Source organism: Gopherus flavomarginatus, chromosome 4 (assembly GCF_025201925.1).
Source record: "Gopherus flavomarginatus isolate rGopFla2 chromosome 4, rGopFla2.mat.asm, whole genome shotgun sequence".
NCBI lineage: Eukaryota > Metazoa > Chordata > Testudines > Testudinidae > Gopherus > Gopherus flavomarginatus.
In genome coordinates this window covers 23,376,242-23,398,873 of record NC_066620.1, presented here as the reverse complement: position 1 = coordinate 23,398,873, position 22,632 = coordinate 23,376,242, and the positions used below count along the sequence as shown (strand labels likewise).

Below are 22,632 nucleotides of genomic sequence, written 5' to 3'. Positions count from 1 at the left end.
GGCTCCGGCTCGGCCCCCATGGTGCTGGTGCTGGTCCCAGCCCCGCGGCTCTGGCCCGTCCCCTGCGGTGTCGCTGCTGGTGCTGGTTCCGGCCCAGCCTGGCTCCATCCCCGCGGCACTGGTGCTGGTCCCGGCCCTGTGGCTGCGGCTCCGGCCCGGCTCGGGCCCCGCGGTGCCAGTACTGGTGCTGGTCCCATCCGAGTGGCTCCAGGCAGCACAGTAAGGGAGCAGGGAGGAGGTGTTGGAAGAGGGCAGGGGAGTTTGGGTGATTGTGAGGGGGCGGATAGGGGTGCGGCGGTCAGAGAGCAGGGAACGGGGATTGAATGGTGGCAAGGGTCCTGGGTGGGGGTGGGGGGGCAGTCAGGGGCAGGGATTCCAGGGGCAGTCAGGGGACAGGGAAAAGGGGTGGTTGGATGGGGCAGGGGTCCCGGGGGGCCATCAGGAATGAGAGGAGGGCTTGGATGAGGCAGGAGTCCCGGGGGCGGGGAGCGGCCACGACTGCCTTGTGGGGTGAGGAGGAGGGAACCTGTTGTTAATATTTTGGCAGCTCATCACTGGTTACAGCCTGCTTTCCCTCGGCAGCCACAGTACAGAAATCTTCTCATATGCTGATTAAGTGCACAGCAATTAATAGCAGAAAAGTTAAAATATTTGGATTTCCAAAGTTAAGTGGTGGTTAATTCTGGGAAAGTTCCCTTTCCTTTCATTTACAGTGAATAAAATCTTTCCGATTTTTGGTATTGGCATGCTATGGTGCAGTCTCTGTAGGAGGGGAAGAAAAATCAATCCACTGCTGGATTTTGACTTAGCAGTTAAGATTACTTCTGCAAACACAACAAACTCACACAACAGATGAGAGAATAAGGAAATCTCTGTGTCTGCTTCCTTCATCCCATGTGTTACAGGCAAGATACAGTGCACAGACAGGTTAGCTGCAAAAATTTGAGCTTTAACCTTTGAACTTTCACTTGCTTCCCTGATCTGGGGTGACTTGAAGTCAGCATGATTCCTTCCACCAGTCTTCTCAGCACACTGGGGCAAGGCTCTGTGCACTGTCTTGGTCTGTCTTGCTGATTATAGTTTTGATGTCATGGAGTTCAGTTAATTTCAAATGTTAATTGGAATCGATTATGCAGAAGCCAAGAGAAAAGAGATAGGAAATAGAATGGGGATGAAGTGACACACAAGGAAGGGGAGCAGGGAATTTAAACCTCATATCCCAAAAATTTCTTCAGACTCAGCTGATTTTATAGCAATGGCTTGACATTTTTACTGGTCTATTTGTGTCCTGGATGTATCAGAGATTTCCCCCTTGATGAGATGAGGTCATCTCTTAGTGCAGGGACTTCCAGAACATCTAGGATCATTGAGTTGCTAATGGTTCTACTGTGCTCCTCTCTGAATGCCCAGAGGAATGGTCAGCCAACACCGCCCTTATCAGTTTGTTCAAGCTAAAGCCGTGTCTGATGCCCAGATATAGCCGTTTCTCTCTGTTTCTGTGTATTCCTAGTTCACTATTAAGTACACCAGTGACCTCATGAGTACTTGGGGGTCATTCCACTCTAATGAAACTCAATCCAGCTGACATTTGGCTGTTTATATAAAAAATTATACAAGTTGAGGTGACGTTTTTGTCTTTTTACCCACTACAGTTCAGAAAGACTCGAAGTTTAGGAAACCATATATCTTCCCCTCCCCCCTCAAAATTATATGCTGCAACACAACACTTCCCCTGTATTCTTACCATTTCTCAGCCTCGTCTTTTCTGATCTCTTCCAGCTCTCCTTACTCACGCCTCTTTACTGCCAAGATTACCTTCCTGATCTACTGTTCTGACTGTTTCCTTCCTTCTCATTCTCTGATCTCTCTCTCATGGTTTCTCTTTTCTTAATATTTATCGTCCCCCCCGCCCACCCTTCAAGGCTCTCTGCAGCTCTGTCCCTACCTACATCTCTACCCTTGTGCCTTGTTATACTCCTTTTCCCCCAGCTCCGTTCTGAATTTTCATCTGGGCTTTCTCTTTGACTTCTTACCCATGCCCCCTTATGTATAATCCCACACCATTCCAGCTACACAGAGCATCCTCCCAGGCACTGTACCCTGGTGTTGAAGTAAGGAGCAGAAGTGGGGAGCAGAGCTCCTACTGCTAAAAGCGGAGGAAGAGCATCCCCTCTTTTCTTTGGCTTGGGTAGGCCCTTCTGCCCAGCTGCTCCACCCTTCACCTTGGCTGCTGTGAGAGCTCCATCTCCAGTCTCCATGGTTTAACCAGTGACTGTACACCAAGCCTCTTCTATAAGGTAAATAAACTCATGCCCTCATATTGATCACCTTTCACCTTTGGGACAGCTCCCTTACTAGTACAGTACCATGTACGCATATGGTGCTAATAAATAGTAATTATTCACAGGGCCAAATGGAAAGCAAACCAGAAAATCTGGGCATCATCAGCTCAATAACCATCACCAGATGTGTGCATCTAAAAATATAATAATATCATGGAGTATTGTAAGCATGTGACTTACTAGCAGGTATACACTCTGGTGGCTGGGTGTGGTTTGGCAGGCTCTCCTATTGTACCTCCTACTGACAGCCACCCAGGCCCAGCGGCAGTCTGCTTCTTCTTGCAACTCAGCCTTTTGGCCAGGACACACACAGTTCCAATCCTTCAGGGGTAAACCAATAGTCCAACAACTACCAGCCCTTCAACTTAGTCCAAGTCCAGACTTACTAGTCCATATCCCAGCTACCAGGGGGTTTCAGTAGCCCTTACCCCTTGTCGAGAAGTGTTTCCACTCCACCTTGCTTGATGGGTGGTAGGGAAATCCTGGTCCTCCCTCTCCACTGGGTTCCAGTCCAGGGATCCTTTAATAAGTGGTCAAGTGCCGGCTGTGCCAACCCTTTACTGCCTTCCTGGGCCACTTCCTACCTTACCCCGTCTTGGGCCTTTCCTACAGCCTCTTCCCGAGCTCAGAAGGTTTCAGCTCCTCCCTCTCCAAGCCTCTGCCCCAGGCTCACTGCAGAGCTTCTTAGCACTTTCTGCCACCCAGGTGGTTACAGGAGTCTGATTACTCCTTGCCAAGCCCACCTTCCTTCAAGTAGACTCTGTCCAATCAGCAGTTCTACTCTGCTCCCCAGCTCCAACCAGAGTTCTCTCATTGAGTGAGAGCCAGTGCTCCCAGCTGGCCCAGGTTTAGCCCTTTTAACTCTTCCTTCCAGGCTTGACCCTTTTATTAGGTGTAGCAGGGCAAGGCCCATAGGCTCTTATTAACCCATTCTAGCCCGGAGTGGGGCTAGTACACCCCATCACAAGTCTAGAAGAGAGCACTGTGGAATATCCTAAAAAAGTGGTCTAGGGTAGCATACGTTTCCTGTTTACTTTGTTGTTTAAAATGTGTTTAAAGGACTTAAATATAAGCACTATGATCAAGTGTTCTTGCATACAAATGAGCACCTATGTCTGTTGGGTACATAACTGGCCTTATCTGTGCATGCATATCTGGTATTTGCTTGTGTGATAGGCACACTTATGCATGAAATTAAGTGTGCCAGACTTGGAAAATCTGGCCCATAATCCATAACAGGCATTGCTAAGATCTGCTGGGTCCAGTGCATAATTACAAGAAAAACAAAACAAAATCTAAACCAAACCAACCAAGTTCAGCCCCTTGCCAAGCAAGCAGATTGGCTGTCTAGGGACAACATCCTAGCTTTCCATGGTATTTCTATAGTCTGACATACTGTCCTACATATTCTCGTGTTCTCGTTTCCTATGGCTTGTTCCTGTTTTCTTTGTTTCTTGCAATGTAAAGCAGTGAACAGATGTAAATTGTTATTTTATGACATGGTGAGTATGGGCTAATGTTGTACTTAACTTTTGTATTTATTTTACTTTCTTTGTTACAGTCAGTGGCTTTTTCTCCCCTTCCTATAATGAGAAACATTTAATTAAAAACCCCAATAATGTATGTAGTGAGTTAAAAGGACACCCTGATCTGCAATATCAAATGCTGAAAACCAGGTTGGAAGAGGAGTTATTTAGCATGGGAAAAGGGTGTAATTGCAACTAATGAGATGAAATTAAGAAAAGGATCATTTAGACTACATGGGCCTGCTCCTGCTCTCATCTTTATGGAGAAACCTGTTGGAAATGGGGCATCCTGATCATCACTACAAAAGTTTTTTTTCTCCTGCTGATAATAGCCCACCTTAATTGATTACTCTCATTATAGTTAGTATGACAACACCCATTTTTTCATGTCCTCTGTGTATATATATCTTCCTACTGTATTTTCCACTGCATACATCTGATGAAGGGGTTTTAGCCTGAGAAAGCTTATGCTCAAATAAATTTGGAGGGTCCCAGAGCCTTGGCTGCAGCCTAAGCCTGATCCTGTGCACCACAGTTTTACAGCTCTGCATCCTGAGCCCTGCAAGCCAGAGTCAGCTGACATCGGCCAGCCGTGTGTTTAATTGCAATGTAGACGTATCCTGTGGTTCCAGCAGGGCAGGAAGTGTGGAGATGTCTTGATGTCATTCACTCACATTGCTCTGTTTTTTCTCTAACATGCCAAAAACCAGTTAAATTTAATATAAAAGTTAGCCATGCTTTTTAGGGTCTGGTTCAGTTTGGTATCATTTTATCTGTCCCTGCCAAAGACCTACAGTCAGGCAAAATCCAAATGCTGCTACTTAACCAGGGAAGAACACACCTTACAGCATCTTTCCACCACAGCCCACACCATATGTGGAAGGCTCCCCTCCACATCACTAAGCTTGATGATATGGTAGTTTAAATCAGTTCTCTGCCACTCTGACTCAGTGCATTATTGACTTCAGGCTCAATTAGGGCAAGTACCAGAGCATCTAGAATACACTGGCAAACACGTGAGAAAATCATTGGGTCAACCCAGCAAAGCTTGTGCCTTGTCCCAGATTTCCTAATGGTGTCTACAGTCTTTAATCTTGTGTCACAGTTTATACAGTCCATCAGGTGAAAAACATAATCAGTAATCTTAAACACATCACCCTGCAGGAAGAGAGTGCTACATCCCAGCTTACACGCTCCAAATAAGCATAGATCCTGCAGTAGAAACCGTAAAACCATGATGCCAGCAGCCCAAAATCTGAAGCTGCCTGGAGCACAAACAGGAATCAGTCATTTAACAGTATGTGTTTCAAAATAGTGGTAGTGTTTTTTTCCTGGGGAAGGATGTGGGAAGGAGTGAAACCCACCAACAATGATATAATTAAATTAAAAGCACAGAAAACTCTTGTTACCAGATAAACTTTTTCCCATTAAAACTAAAGGGAAAACAAAAGTTACTAAAGATATAGTAAGAAACCTAGTTTCTTATATTCTTACATTATACCTATTTATAGAGTCTGTGCATTGACTTCAGTGGTTTTTGGATCTGGCCTGTACTACCTTTCTTCTGTGAACTTGCAGCATATTACGTGGTAAGAAGCACTACGAATATTTACACAACATGATTTAGGTTGACCAGTTCTAGTAATAAGTGAAGGGCAAAGGTCAGGCAAGCATGCAAAAATGATGTACCACAAAACCAACCTTAGTCTAAAGTATATAAGTGATAGAATAGACATTTTCTGCAGTTTTACCTGCATTGAACAGAGGGGGAAACTGAGGCACAGTGAGGTCAAATTACTTGCTGAGAGTGACACTGACTAGCAGAGTTGAGAACAGAACACAGTTCTCCTGACTGTCTGCTGGTCTGACCATTAAACAATACTGCTAATAGAGATTGCTTTAAAATGTGAGGCTTGCTACAGTTGTTCTGTCTTCAGTCTACTCTATTGTTAATGTTCATTCACATGGATAAGCGTTCAGAACATTTAAAAAAAAGTACATATCAGGTATAGTACTCAACCCCTTGGGGGTATGTGCTCTCTTTGGGTACTTGGGTGCATATAACCACAAATCTTAAAGAAAGTGCTAGCCTTGTATTTGGAGATAAATGTATCATAATCAATGAACTCTTCCTGGAGTTCACGGTGGGGGCCAAAACCTGTTCTTTGATATAACCGATGCAACTCCTTTGAACCCCATTGGGTCTGCCCCAGTGTAACTCTGAATACAGTTGGATTCTCTGCTTGTAAGACTTTTTAAAAAATTTTCAACATAAATGTTTCAACATAACGGAGGAACATTTTTTTCTGATTGGTTTCTATCTTTTTCTTAAATTTTCTACATTCTGTTTAAAAAAAACCTGTTTCCAGTACTGAGTTACCAGCTTCAGATGTAGCTACTACCGGTCTAATGACTGGCAATACCATGGTAAATTCTATATGCAACCTGGGATTTTGTGTTTTAGAGAAACTAGGTGACTGTCACTCTTTTTCTACACTTTTATAGTCCTTGCCATTATGAACTTGTATAATAAATCTTAATTGTTGAAAGATTTGATCCAGTGTGTGTGTTTTTAGGAAGGAGAGGAAGGGGTCTCATAAGCTACATGAGGACGTGGTTTATGATGTTTAGAACCCCACCTGGAGAGACGAGAGCTTAAGAACAAAATAAAAAGATGGAAATTCTACTTGACTCTGAAATAAGAGAAGAGCATGGTAGAAGGAAGATTTAAATTGGGGAAGGGCAGCTGTTACAGCACCCAGTTGTACATATTTTATCCTGAGACACCATTTGGTTTAATAAAATGTAGCTCTAAGACTGTGCTTAACCTATCAGTTTCTTAAGACTTAATTATAAAGGTTATACTTTCAAAGGACAAAAGCATTATTCATTTGTCTGTTCATGTCTTCCAGGTTTATCTTGCAGATTATGGACTTTCCTACAGATATTGTCCCAATGGGAACCACAAACAGTATAAGGAAAATCCTAAAAAGGGCCATAATGGGACAATAGAGTTTACCAGCTTAGATGCCCACAAGGGAGTAGGTAGGTTTCTTCTTTTATTTCAGAAGAGTGATTACAGAATAAATAATCAGACTATGTGAACTGGTGTATGTTACAGAGCAGTGGTGGGTATTGGTGGTAGTTGATCAGAAGAAGTTCTTATGTGGTGACCTGTCACACCAGGGAATGTTGCTTCAGGTGCAAGAGAAAGGGGAGTGTTAATACTTAAGAATAATGGGGGTGGTGGGCTGGAAGATGGAGGAAGAAGCTACAAAAGAAACTTGCCTTTAAACTTGGTTGTTGGTTTATATTGATAATACTATCGTACAGTGGTTTGTTTTGCTAATGCTCTAGAACAGCGGTTCTCAAACTATGGGTCGGGACCCCAGAGTGGGTCTCAATCCCATTTTAAGGGTTGGCGTTAGACTTGCAGGGACCTGGGGCTGAAGCCGTAGTCTGAGCCCCACTGCCCGGGGCCGAAGTCCAAGGACTTCAGGTTACAGGCCCCTGACCTGGGGCTGAATCCCTTGGGCTTCAGCTTTGATGCTCCCCTCTCCCCGCCTAGTGTGGCAGGGCTGGGGCTTCAGCTTTGTAGTAGTAATTTTTGTTGTCAGAACTGGGCCACAGTGCAATGAAGTTTGAGAATCCCTGCTCTAGAACATAGAGATGGGGGAGATTTTTGGCAGCTTCACACTGCCCAAGAAGAATTTCTGTGGCCTGATAGTGATAAATATGCCTTTATGCAGATCTACACCTGTTTTTCAGTCTGTGTGTCAGACCATTTCAAGACATCCTCCTGCAGAGAGAGAATCCTTTTTTAAAGCTACAAAGTGTTAACTTTTTGAAATCTTTTCCAGTAGCCTTTCATATATCTTACTTATTTAAACTCAATTTGATGGTATTGGAAACACATTTGCAGGTAAATTACATACATAGTCCTTTTATTGGATATTGATTGTACTGCCTTGCATTCCAAGGCAGACTTAATTCAACAATTCCCTAATTAGTTAAAGTCATAACCTATGTCTTGTATTCATTTACCATTAATTAAACCTTAGCTGTTTATTACACTGCAGTCCAAATTCAATAGCAGACCCACAGAGCCATGGAAAAAGGGAGTGGGAGGTCAATATTGAAAATATATGTTGCAAAGTCCCACTGATGGCTGGATTGTTCACAATCAATATGGTCAATGCAACACAACTTTCTTCGTTGCTATATCAGCAAGACAAAAAGTCAATTCTAATGTTATGCTAGTAAAAATAGTGATTATTGAAAAACTTTGACTCTTGCTGCAAAACAATATTTTTGTGAAGTATTTCCACCCCCTCAAATGTTCTAAACCTGAAAGAATGGAGTGGCTTTCTGTTGCTAGCTATGCTAGGACCACAGTGTCACAAATGATAACTGTAGAAATTTGTGCTTGTTAATAGTTGCTGAACTGTTACCTTAAACTAATACTTTCTAATGAGTTTTAGTTGGCACAAACAACTGTGTATTATTGCTTTTTCTATTAAAAGGACCATTGACCATGTAATGTAGAGGGTCTTGATAATTTGCCAGCGCTGTTAAAACCTGCAGTCGTTTAACGCTGGTCATTAGGAAAAATGAAATAAGACTGTCAAGTGTATGCTGCTCAGACAATTGCACAGCTTCACCTGCTGAAAATGTTCATATGCTCCAGTCCCTTCCCGACCCACCCAGCAAAGAAAGATCTTACTCTGTTACTTCCATAGACAATGTGAGCTGTGTGACTAGAGGCATGAGCACCACTCTGAAAACTGTCCCTTGGAGATCTGTCTGAATGTTGTTAGGGTTGGAGGTTGGGGCACTTGGGCAGGGGCAGTTGGGACTGAGCACCTGGGCAGACATAGCAGTTGGTTTAGTTTTCTGGTGAACAGGAGGCAGTTGAGAGTTTTGGTACTAGGGTGGGGATGCATCTTTTATTTCCCTCCATCTTTTGAACAGGGTGATCATAGTTGGGTATAGGTGGATGAATTCTTCGTTCCTTGCCCCAGCAAAATCAGTGGTCAGTGGTCCCTTTCTGTGGTAAAATCAAAAGCCACGGTAGAGATAGGGAGGGCTGTGGAAAAGGAACTCTCCACAAAGATCCCTTCGCTGCTGTTTCGTCTCAGTGTCGTTTATGAGGGGCAAGGTTTGCCCAAGAGAAAAGTCTACAGGGCCTGACACCACACAGTATAAGGATAGGGAGCCAGACCCTGAGCTGCTGTAAAAAAATGAAGATTTACACCAGTTGAGAATTCACTTGCGGCAGCTAGTTGTTGTGAAGGATTTGGACTTTTCCACTTCCAACTGCATGTTCTAAGAAAAGACCCTTATGGCAACTTCCATCTCTTGTAGAACCGGAAGGGCACATGCTGCAGGTCTGGGTTCCATGTGGGGAAGGGAGCAGAGTCCAGGCAACATGAGAGGGCAATCTCCTCTCCAACCCTATGCATTTCCCATGGGACCGTGTTATCTTTTCCAAGGGGGTTGTGAAGGCACCCGCTGCTAAGGGGAGTCTCTAATGTGATTGCATCAATGGATCTGGGCAGCCATTGAGCTGCAGGAGGGGGAGTGTGCCAGGTCAGTGTGAACAATCCTGGCCTCCTCTGAAGAGCTGGCCTATTGTCATTATAGCTGATGGTGAGATAAGGCTCTCTCTATATATATACACACACACAATTACATTGAAAATAAAACAACAACCAAAAAGCCCATGTTAAAAACATTAAGGTTTCAAAATCAAACTCTTGAAAGATAGGAAATGCCAGCTATATGGTGGTCTGTGCAACCTTAATTCGGCTCTCTTGTGCATTTGTGTCATGACACAGTCTTTAATTACATGATCAAATACTATTTTTTTTTTCAACACAACCCCAAGCCTCATTCACTGCATAGGATGGATGGTGCTCACTGAATGGGCAGCTGTGTAATATTTCTTTTTATCTTCATTGTTCAGTGTGTGCTCCCATGCCATATATACTGCACACTTTTCAAACCCTGCTCTGAATACAGAAGTATTACACTCCATAGAATGAGTGATTCACAAACATTAAAGAAATGAAAGTGTTATCCTGTTTTAAAATCAGAAACTGAAGCACAGAGAGATTAAGGCCAGAATTTTCAGGTGTCCATGGATTTTGGGTGCCCAACTTGAGACAACGAGAGCTTGATTTTTTTTCAGGGAGTTTAGCATTCCATAAGATTTTAAAACACACTCTGTGCACAGCTTTCATTGACTTGAGCTGCAGTTGTCAGCATGTCTGCAAATCTGATCCCCAGTGTCTCAAATAGGGCACCTGGAAAATGAGTAACACAAAATTAGTGGCCCTTGTGAAAAGCTTAGTTTAAGTGGCTTGCTCAGTATCATAAGAAGTACATGGCAAAGGCAGGGATGGAATCCTGTTATCTATGCTGGCATTCAGCTATCTTAAGCATGACACCATTCTTATTCTTCCTGCAGTCCTCTATCCCATTCGCTACAAAACTTCCAGCTTCAGAAACAAATGGGGCAATAGGCCTACAGACAACATCCTCATTCACAACCCTCGTTCATTCATTCCTGGAGCACACACTGTCCAGTGCAGGGAATGAGGCAGGGCTCTTGTGGAAAAAGCAATATGGTGAGTATCATAGGATATCAAGGTCAGAAGGTCATCTAGTCTAACCCCTTTGCACAAAGTAGGCCTAATCCCAGACAGATTTTTACCCCAGTTCCCTAAATAGCCCCCCTCAAGGATTGAACTCACTACCCTGGGTTTAGCAGGCCAATGCTCAAACCACTGAGCTATCCCTCCACCCACACTATCATAATGGGTATGCAGAAGGGGGACAAATTGAGGTTGCACAGGCAACCATGATTCTGGCTTTTCCTAACTTTTGAGTGCTTGATGTGCAGCCTTAATGATGTTCTTTGAACATAGTTGATTTAAAAAAAATTACTTATATATGTATATATGATTTTTTCCAAAGGGCTTTTCTGACTATTTGTACCATACAGAAGTATTTTGAATGCCAAATATTTCAACAACAGAAATATTTATCAAGGGTTTTTTATGTGCTTGTTTTCAAAAGGCCTGAGTGGTAGAACTTGTTATGTTGAGTTAGACAGATGGAAACCTTCAAACTTCCACTTATTCTTATTTATGAATTAGCTATACAAAAGTGTGCAGTGGTTTGATTGAGATGTCTGGCATAGACTTCCAAAAAATATGAATTTGTGGCTTCTGAAAGTGCCTGTTGACAGTCCTTGAAACTGATTGCCCCTTTCCACAAAGCAAGTACCACACAGTTTCATTGCAAGCTTCCCAGTAGCTTAAATGAACATTGCTATCACAGGTCGGATAGAGAGAGCAATCCAGCCTCATGCACATTCATTCCCTGTACTCTGTGCTAAGCTTCCTAGTTATGGTGGCTGTTGTGATGTTATTCACTGGGAATCACACTGAGATCCTGGACATTATTTAGCTTTGGACACCAAACAACCATTCCATGGTATCAGTTTCCATTACTAGTCTGCATTTTTGTGACGGTCTTTTGTCTTTTTGCCCTCCCCACCAATCTCATTCAGTATGGAACATGAATTGCTCTGTGCTTAATTTTAATTTGAGCTTCTGGGCTAGTTTCTAAACTAATTTGACAAACTTTGATCGTCTTGGCTACTTGTTTGCTCTGGTGTTGTAAGAGAGGTTATAGGATGGCTTTTTTTAATTGGAGATTATTCCCCAAATTAAATCCCCTATCGTTTTTCAAAGGCACTGTCTACAAGACTGCAGTGTTTGTTAGTTCTTGCGTAGAATTTGAGTGAACCATATTGAACATAGTCTTGCTTTCATTTTGAAAGTCCATGCTTTATAAATAGTATTACATTTTTGTTACTTGATAATTAAAATGAATTATATTTGCGTCAAATGTATGTTTTAAAAATTTGTTACATAGTTAGAATTGTTAAAAAGTAACATTTGGATCAATGCATCATATGGATTTTCTACTCACTGAGGCATGCAGTCAATACCTAATTTCTCTGGAGATATACTGTGGTTAACATATTGAGCTTTTTTTAAATACTCCAGACCCGTGCATTGAGTGTGTAAGACCAGTTTTAATTTGCTATCATAGATGAACAGAAGAGTATGAACTGTCTAAGTTAAATTCCCTCCAATATATATTTGTGTGTGCAGTGAATTTCAGGATCATTCTCCTCTTTGTTTTCCTTTTCCAGGCCAACACTTTACATAATTAATATTAATTACTTTCCCTTTTTGTTTCAGTGGCAGGGAGACACTTCTAAATATATTATTAGTTTAACAAAGCTTTTCTTTAATGTATCTTCACTCAAGCACCTAGATTGATTAAAAACATATGAAATAGGAAGAATGTTGCAGACAGAGATGATGTTGTGCTAGGTTCAGGGTACCCAGAGCCTACAGCAAAAGGTAGTGCTTGTCCCCAATTATACCCAGTTGTCAAATGTTTGCAGTTTCTCAGTGCTTTTTACTTCTGGATTCTTATATGGCCTCACTGCCAAGTGTCTTGTGTAGTCTGTCTCTGGTATGGCAGCTGCAACTATCTCTAATGTGGGCCTTGCCAGAGTTACCCATGCCTTTGTATCCTCCAGATGGGGTTAATGCAATTCATCCTGTTTCAAGTCAGTTAGCATGTGTGCTCCCTAAGTTAGCATGTTAGGGAGCTGGCACTGTGTTGTTCTTAGTGAATGGCCCTTAGGGCTCCTTGCTTTCTCCACTGGTCTGACAGAGACTGTGTCTTTGAACCTGTAGGGAGTAGTGCAATGGTCATCTGTTTTCTTAGGCTTTTTGCTTGAGGAAATTGACTCTGTATAGGTATTTAGTTTATTTGAGGTCTGCGTATGGCTGGTTAGTGGTGAGCATTATTTTTATTAATGCTGGTCAATGAAATGTAGTAATTTGTATGTGTTCCTAGGGATTACATAATGGGCGCATTCTAAACCTAAAAATACAGTAAATAAAAATGTACTCTTTAGGGGTTTTGTCAAGTTTATAGAAGAATTAGATCCCCTACTAGTTTGGAGAATCAAAAAATAAAACCTGTTTCATTGAAAGTATTAAGGTAACAATACATGGCAACAAGTTATCAGCACGCAGTGTTTACCCTGCCACAAGCCAAATAACATGCTGTTAATTATTTCTACTTTTAGACATACCGGATTGTACAGCACTCCATACGCAACACATGTGGGGTTAAGTTCCCCCCCATGGCTCCCCGCGCAAAATTCTGCTTGGCCTGCTGGGCTGGAGAAAGAGAGGGGGAGGCTCACTTCTCCCACTGCACTTGCCCCCTGGCATGCTCTGTCTCTGTCCCCGGCAGCCGGGCCTAGGCAGGGAGTGGAAGGGGCAGGACCACACCTGGTCTCTGCTCTGTGCAGTGTGGCAGCTGCCTGTGAGAGCCCGGCTGGGGAGACGCCAGCGGCTCGCCCCCTCTGCTCCCCACCTGGGTCCGGCTGCTGCGGATAGGGGCCAAGTGAGCCAGAGGCCCCTCTACCCCCTAGCATGTTTCCAGTTTACTCAGCCCCTGTCCCTGGCAGTCGGGCCCAGAAGGGGAGCGGAGGAGTGAGTTGCTGTCATCTCCCCAGCCGAGCTCTCAGGCAGCCACCGCGCTGCACAGAACAGTGACGTGGAGCAGCCTGCTTCAGCCAACATGAGAAGCGGCTCCCTCTCACTCCCCAGCTGCCAGGGAGAGTGGCCGAATGTGCGGGAGGAAGGGGCCCAGTGGGAGAAGGACAGGGGGCTCCCACCCCCAGGCAACTCTGGTGAGGCAGGGAAAGCACAATGGCCCTAGCTGGGTGCAGGGTGGGGGGTGCTGGGAAAGGTGCTGAGAGCAGGTTCCCTGGCATCTGCTTAGCTGAAGATAGGGGCATTGCCTGTCCTCTACTGAGGTGTCCGCAAACTCTAGGGAGACAGTGGTTGGAGGCTGAGAGTCTCCCTAGGCTAGGGCTGGCCTCAGCTGGGCCCAGAGGCACGTGCTCCCCACTCCTCTGGCCCAGGCTGCCCAGGAGCTGGCAGGATTAGTTGCGATCACGTGTCCTCCTCTTTACATAGTGTGTGTCCCCCTCCCCCGACACCCCAGTATCAGGAAGCATGAGTCGTTTATGCTGCACTCCATCATAAGTGAGATGATATTCATGTCATCAGACTATTGATGGGCAGTGGGGAAATTTTACATGCTATCCACGAAACCTGGGACCAAAACAGTCGGTTTCACTACTGCTTTCACTAAAAATTCTGGCACTTCTGACCACCTTCCTTGTTGTGTACTTTTTCTAGCAGTTTTTTTGTTTGTTGTTGTGGTGTTTTGTTTTTATTAATAAACCTGCATAAGTGCTATCAAAGTTACAGTGCCTTATGTGTATACATACATATATAATTCTATATGCTGTGTGCATGTGTTTGGCACTATAACTTTGGATAGTGCTTATGTAGTTTAACAAAAACACATGTGGTGTGTATATAATATAAATAATCACTATAGCTTTGGATAGCACTTAAGAGATTAAAAGACATAAACATATGGCCCCTGCCTCAAAGAGTTTTCATTTTCAATAAGACAAATACAGAATGTGAAACAGGGTAATGGGGAAGGGGGAGTGAGGTTAAAATAAAAAATGTGGGGCATTGTATAGCAAGTGAATCAAGTAATGTCTAATATTTGTAAGGAGAGATTGAGCAATAGCAGGCAGCCCAGGAGTAAAAGTCCAGGGCAGATTTCAAGGAGGGACTTGCAGTGTAAAAGTGAATGTGCTAGGCACAGATGAATGTCATATTAGGTATAGAGAACACTAGGAAAAGAGTCAAAGGGAGGAACAAGGTGAAATGACTGGGCAATGCAGGGGGGTGAGATGAGGTGTAAGCAAGACAAAGCTTTTCAGGAGAGTAGAAGTAATTCTGAGATACCGAACATTGGCTAGATGGGAGAGGAACATCAGGGAGGCCAGGGACCAGGAAGTCAGAGTAGTGTAACTGAGAGAAAACTGGAATTAACTGTGGCTATGTCAGGCAGGAGGAAAAGGAAAGGGCCGAAGAGAAGGAGGCCTGAAGTTAGCATTTCTAATTAGACTAGCACCTTCCTTTGAAGGACCAATAGGCCCACAAATGCAAAGGCACTACAACTCCCTTAAGCTCCATGCCTAGGGGAAATCATTCATTACCAAACCCCCAAGCCAAATTCTCTGGATTCTGTTCTCTTTTCTTGTTACACTCTCATCCCCCTGTTCTGGTCTATTAACATTGGATTTGCCATACTCAACCTGATGATCCTGCAATTATTGGCTCCATTAATGGGGGAATATTGAGTAGGAGTAGAGAGGTTATTTTACTCCTGTATTTGGCACTGGTGTGACCGATGCTGAAATACTGTGTCCAGTTCTTGTGCCTACGATCTTGTTCATGAATGATCTTGATAAATTGGAGAGGGTGCAGAGCCATGAGATCAGAAAGGATTAGAAAACATGTCTTATAGTGATAGATGCAGGGAGTTCAGCCTTTTTAGTTTAACAAAAAGAAGGTTAAGGAGCGACTTGAACAAAGTACCTACATGGGGAACAAGGTCTAATGGCTGGAAGCGGAGGTTAGGCAAATTTAGGCTGGAAATAAGGCCTAATTTTCTTAATAGTGAAAGTGGTTAACCAATGGAACAATTTACCAAGGGTTGCTGTAGATTCGCCATCACTGGCAATTTTGAAATGAAGATCAGGTGTTCTTTGGAAAGATATTGTCTAGTTCAAAAGGAAGTATTTTGGAATCTATGAACTGTTGCTCTGTAAGTTCAAGTACCACCCCTTTTCTTACACCCATGTCTATTGGTTAGGGCACTTGGTTGGGATGTGGGCGCCTAAGGTTCAAATCCCTGTTCTGGATCAGGGACTTGAACTTAGGTTCTCCCCTGCCTGGTTAGTGCCCTGAACACCAGGCTGTAGGATACACTGGCTGGGGTGGGTCTCTCTCTGACTCTTATTTGGCAGCTGTTCCACTTTGTATAAATAATTATTCATTGTAACATGGGCTGCAGTCGGGTGCCTCAACCTCCCAGTTCAGTGCTCTAACCTCTGAGCTATTGATATAAGGGGGATCACCACCACCTTGATTTGCAAATCTAGCCATTTGTTTCCAAATTTCCTTTGCTTTTATTTAAAAAAAAAAAAAGGGGTGGGGGTGGAGGGTTGAAATGCCCTAAATTGAAACTGTGTTTTATTTTTGTTCTATCCAAATAAATTACTTTTTTATTTGCTGATAATTTTGAAAATTTTCAGTGTCAGCTTGACCGGGAATGCTTCTCCTTCCCTCTCCCCTCCAGAACTGCTATCAAGCTGAAAAATCTGATGTTCACAGAGTTCTGTGTATAACCCTCTGCTAAATTTGTGTGCACTGCCTACAAGTGTTGCTTAAAACTATCCAGCCTTCTTTTTAAAAACAATGCACCATATTTGACTCTGCCCTCCTGCTGCAGTAAATTCCTCAGGCTGACCATTCCCTCAATGAGGCAGTACTTCATTATGTTTCTTGGAAATATGTCAGCCATTAATTTTATCGAGTCTCATATTTCAGTCTCGTTTATCTTCTTTGTCTTATTCTCAACCCCAAGCTGAACTGTTCTGTTACTTTATAGTGCCCTACAGATGACAACACTCATCTCATAAGGTATAACTCCATAGGGTAATATATTTTTTAAATTATATTTCTAACTCCACAGTCAGTTTGACACACTTTTTTTCTTTATAGGCTTTATGCGTTATGAAAAAACACTATCATTATTTATATTATGGTAGCCCCTAGAAGCCCGAGTTAGGATTGGTAGTCTCATGTGTAAGACACTACAAACTTATAAAACAATCCTTGCCTTGAAGAGCTTACAGTCTAAATAAAGACTAATGATGAAATTATAATGCGATAGTAGTAGTGAAAATGTCATAGAAAAACACATTATCTATGTCATTGATCAGCCTTCTAGCTCACTCTGAGTGGCAGAAGAAATAGTTAGCAAAATAAGGACCCTACTGGAAAACTCCCATTTTATATTGCTGGAGAGTTCCACACATGAATTCTGGTTAGCAGATGTCTTTAACATGAATTCCTGGGAACACTGGAAGTTCAAGACCATAAAAGTGGCTGGTATGATATAATTTACTTTCTGTTCTGAAATAGTAATCTGAATTCATATTAGATCTCAACTAACTTCAAAATGTAGTACATACACAGAAGCATAATACATTCTCATCTCAGTGTGAGTTGCTTCAGTTATGCTACTCTGTGTTAGAGTGAATTTTCTAGCGCTATCCCTATATGTTGAGTTGAGAATATATTCTAAGGGCCTAACTCTGATTTCACTGCTGGGGGTATTACTCCAGTGACTTCAGTGGAGTATCTTCTGATTTATCTTGGTACAGGTGAGTACAGAATCAGGCCTTAAATATTCAAGTGAAAAAGTTAAACTGTGAAGTATTATGGAATATAATATTACTACTGAAATATTTTAATCAGATAGCATTTAATATTGGGCTAAACACTGTAATACCATAGTATTGTAGTTGCTAATGGAAAATCAAATTTCAAATGTCTATTTAAAAAGAATAGAAATTCTTAGTCTACAGAGAAATCACATGTAATTTGTTTTAAAATAAGGATTCTTTTTAAAATATAGTCTTGCAAAAGTGACAAATTATCAAGCAGAATTGCTGTATTTTAAAAGTCAAAATTTTATGAATTTTCACTTGTTTTATTACATCTTAAAATAAAGCACGCTTTGAAGTTCTTTAAACCTAGATTTATTTTTTAAATCATCAAGGACTCTGGTAATCTCATTTTAGATTTTATTAGCAGACTTATTTTTCTGGTTAAAAAAATAGTTGAAATATAAATTGGGATTATTTAGAAACTAGAGTTTACATTTGTAATGAATTCAGCTGGTTACTACCGTAAACCACACCATTGTTTCACTAAAGAGTAGAATAATTATTAGCCAAATAAATGTATAAAAATATTAAAGATCATGGTGATATAAATATAATCATTTCAAGAAGTTAAGATCTCTAATAATGAACTGATGTGAGAGTAGGGAGAGAGGATAGAACAATACGCAATCAAGTAGATGATGAAATGTTGATACTTTTGAATTAATCTCAAAACAGATATGTGTAAATCTACTTGTGTTTTAACACTGATTTGCAAACATGTAGATAAATAAACAGCTTTTGTAATTCATCATCTCTTTGTAATACTTTTCACTTTCTTTTTAATTATTGCAGCATTTAGTTTATTACATCTATTTAGGGTTTATTCGGTGGGACACCACAGCTTTTTTAACTCATTGGTAAAACTCTTATACACACGCTGCCTACTCACAACATGACTTTGCTGTACAAATGAAGTAGCAGATCAAGAAATGGGTGAAAGATCTAAAATGTGAATTCAAAGGTAATTAGACATGGCCAAACTACAACAATGGAATAAATTTTACTCTCCGAGGACTATTTAATCTGAAGAGCAGTTATGTTAGGTTAGCTTCTGAAATCTAAATGACTTGCCATTACTTACAGCTTCATATCAATTACTCCCTCAGTGAAAAAAGTACTCCATTGTAATTCTGACAAATTTTCTCAAAGGGCTGGTTGTATGTAGCCTGTGTCACACAAACAGGTACCAGAATAGCATTTTGTGAAAATTAGAGGCTCTGCCATCAAAAGTGCTGGTTTATATGGTTGTAATCTGGAATTGCCATAATGGAAAAAGGAGTTGTGAACACATGTGTATGAATGGAATCATTCCACAGTTAACGGGAGATTTATGACTGAAGAAATCGCTACAGAACAGCAAGTGGTATAGATTGTTTTTATTTTAATACGAGAGCCAAGTCTTGCATTAGGACATTGTTGAATCTAGTGCAGAAAATAAATGACACCCAAGGGATAGCGTAGCATTCTGTTAGATTGAAGGGCCTTTAATAATCTGATAGTCTAATAGTGGTAAAGATAGAGAATATGTAAGAACTAATCTTGTCTTCTGCTTTTAAAACAACCATGTATGGTAACAAGAAACAGTTATGAAGTGTAGGCACTGTAGCTTTCAGTAGATAACTTTTTAAATGAAAAAATAGTTTGCTGAGTAACTTTTTGGAATTTTTTTAATGAAAACACACAAAATATATCTGTTTTCAGCTGGATTAACAGCCACATACTCTACTACTTGTGTCGGTCTCTCTACTTTAGACATGGGGTACCGGGCAAATATAAACTCATAGTTGCCCTTAGTTTTTATGCAGGTTTCAAATAAAATTGGGAAAATGTGTAATTTATTTTCAAAAGAACTTGCTATTTTTCTACCCAATAATTGTAGTTGATTAACAGTTTGTTAGCGTACTTCAGCCTAACCTGGTACATTGTGAACTATAGGAGATGCTTCAGCTTCATACAAAGAAATGAGGAATCTGCCCCTGCTTGTTTAACCTTTTTTAAAAAAAAAAAAGTTACTTAAAATAGCAATCAACAATGTTAGTTCTTAGACTACATTGCAGTGGGTTTCTTTTCTGGGAACAGTCAATCTTTGTATGAATTCAAGTACCGTCTGTCTCCCTGTGTATAAGATGTTTGTTTTTTTGTCACCAGTAATGAAGAAACAAAATTAGTATGTGTTTTCATTTTAAAGTCAACTTTTTCATTTGGGGTTGGGGGGTTTTGGTGTTTGTGAAATAACTCGGTGCTTTTCTTACTGGCAAGCAAAATTGTGATAAATGTATGAATGATTTACTAAAGAGCCAACCTATTTTAGCCTGTGCAACAACTCTCTCTTTAAACAAACAGTTCGTGGAACTTATAAGCAGACCGATTTGGTGTGTAAATGTACACTAGATGGCAGTTTTGTCATATCTTCCAACTTCAAATAGTTCTGTGGTAGAACAGGAAAGGCCATCAGTATTTAGTCTGCATTGAAAGGGTCTCTGCATGACCAATGTGGACTCCATGGACTTCCTGGAACATATGTTAGCAATTTAGCAGCAGACATTTATTTCTTTGTTTTACTGCTTGGCTCTTTGAGAAAGTGTTGGTACTGGGTTTGGGGCTGTCTGGATCATGTCAGAGGCCATGGGGATCAAGTTCATGTGACAGGCCAGACTAAGGAAGGATGAAGTTGGAGGAGGTGAGGAAACTGACCCTTACTTTCAGCAGTAACAAGTCACTGCCTGTCTATGGACTGAGGCCAAAATCCTGGGCGTTTTAGTTCTAATACAGCTGAACAAACAAAACACTTTGCCCATTTGGCTTTTTCATATTTCATCAACAGTAGTTCAGTCTAAGCTTTTCTATTTCTTATGGGTCGTATTCTTCATCTCTCTCTCTCTCTCTCTCTCTCCCCTTTAGCCCCATCCAGAAGAGGTGACCTTGAAATCCTTGGCTACTGCATGCTACAGTGGTTATGTGGGAAACTACCCTGGGAACAGAACCTGAAGGACCCTGTATCTGTCCAGACTGCTAAAACAAAGTAAATAATAATAATTTCAAATACTCCATCATTTACCAAAACAGATCTGAAAGTGAACTTCAAAGGGAGCTTACATCCTGTAGAATATTGCCTTACCTGAAAGCTAAAAAATTTCCCCTTAATTAAAGGTGTGTTAGAAGCATTTAAAAGATGTGAACTCTGGGAGATGTATGCACACTCCTGCATACATTTGTGTGCATGCAGCTGTGGAGATTTAATATACATGAATGTGTGATGCAGAACAATTTCTCAGATTTTTGAATTCTGTGAATTTTTTAAGAAGTTGCATTTGCAAATCCTGTGTGCCAGTATGCTTGCTGCACATTCAGAATGATTGTGTAGAATGAACTATGTTACTGCTTCACAGAGAGAGAGGAAAATTTAAGCAAGCTGTCCTTATTTTTCATGTGGTGTTTCATTCTATTTCTTTTGTTTTCAGTTATGTAGATTTTTTTTTTAAGAATTAAATCTTTTGGTTGAGGGTTTCAATATTATATAAACATTTAAAATACCAAGTAAAAAACTTTTATCTGTTTAGAATCTCTCCTCCCCTCCCTCCCTTGCCTCCCCGCCCCCCACATGCCTCATTAGATAATATTAAAGCAACAGAGTTTATTACCATTTTTTCAGTGCTCTTACTGTTGGGACTTGAGAGAGTTAATTGCATGTGGTGCAATATAGCCTATTCTTCAGTACAAGGATATGCTGAACAGTAGCTTTCCATAGATGTAGCATCACAATTGGAGAAGGCTGCAAACTTTTAAGTAGGGCAAGTCACAACAGAGGTACACAATAGGGATAGCTGAGCCACAGAAATCAATCTGCAAATTCAGTGTGACATCGGCTCTCAGCAGAGAAAAAGGTTAGCCTGCAGACTGCGGATAATACGGATTGCATCTGTAAATGTTGACATTGTATGTTATGTTTAATATTTCTGCTTTAGAAGGTCTGATCGGTACAGAACCCAAACTAACACTTACACAATTCTGCTAAATCAATTTACTTGATCAAGCTGCTTCACTAATTCTTCACTTACAGTTAACCCTTCAAGCACTGGTATTTTCCAGACTGGCAGCCAAAACATTTCTTAGGAGGAAATACATAAAATATGGTACAACTCCATTTAGCAAAAAATCCCTCTTCTTTGAATGACTGTTTTGTCTCTTGGTATGAAACATTTACTGAGGTAGGTCCCTTAATTGTCTGAATGTTTTTGATGCCCCTGTAATGTTGTGGAAGACCAGAGGAGATGGGTGTATGTACATGTCGATATTCCGTTACATGCAAATTGATGGGTATGTGATGGACAAATCCAGCCCCCTTCCCTGCTTACAGACCCTTTGCAGTGGAACCAAAGTGGTTCTGCTGAGAGCAGAGTTTGGGGACCTGGATATGGGAGTGCAGTTGAAGTAGTACAAGACACAGAGGCAGGGCTTGGGACTCTGCTGCTGCACAGATAATCCCATTCTCTTTCCTTCGCCTAGTTTCTCTTGTCATTTAGGAAGAATCTAGTGCTAGCCCTAATGCAGGGAAGTAGGGGTTGCTGAGTTATGGTTGTGAAGGTGAGGGGAGAAGTAAGTGCTTCATCTTGTATACTCTAGTCCAGTAACTGAGGTGACTTCTGCAGGGCTGCTCTGCAGCCATGCTGTTGCCTGGGGGAAAGGATTTCTCCTCCCCCAGCACCTGTCTCTACTGTTTAGGCCAGGTGCTGGATTTGCTGCTGTGTGCCCACTTAAATAGGTAAGGGAGATGATGCAGTGTGCTCTCTCACTTGTTGAACTTCCCTTTTCCTCTACCGGTGTCACTCAGCCTCGGCATGGCTTGTGCTTTTCACCAAACTATGAACTTTTAAAAACTAAACTGGTCTTGAGTTATCAGATCACAAATAAAAGCATCTGAAAACTTCAAAAAAAAAACCTCCAGTGTAATATAAAAATCTTCTAATCATTACCTCTAATTACAAAAAAAGAGTGAAGTACTAAGTGACTGAAATAAAAGAATAATTAACAATCAAATGGAAACTGGTGCCATGGCAGCCTCATGGGGGAAATTATGCTGATGGAATTCAGCTAGAAATCATAGAATTTCCAAGTGTACATTTTGGGAAATTAATGACATTAAACAAACACACACATAGAATTTTCCTTAATTTAGTGCTGGAATTCTGATTTCTGATGCTTTCTAGTCAGACCTGAATTCTCCTCTTTTAATGAGCCACAGGGTAGATGCCACCCATTGAAACTGCTGCTGCGT

General features: G+C 41.5%; 1 protein-coding gene across 2 annotated transcripts in view; it reads left to right on the top strand.

Annotated features, from left to right (window-relative positions):
- VRK2 (VRK serine/threonine kinase 2) overlaps nucleotides 1-22,632 on the top strand; it is a 71,620-nt gene that overhangs the window by 23,664 nt on the left and 25,324 nt on the right. For both annotated transcript variants that reach the window (XM_050952159.1, XM_050952160.1), the window contains exons 8-9: nucleotides 6,781-6,913; nucleotides 20,259-20,379. In XM_050952159.1, the coding sequence (XP_050808116.1) occupies nucleotides 6,781-6,913; nucleotides 20,259-20,379 (254 nt within the window). The remainder of the gene's footprint in view (nucleotides 1-6,780; nucleotides 6,914-20,258; nucleotides 20,380-22,632) is intronic.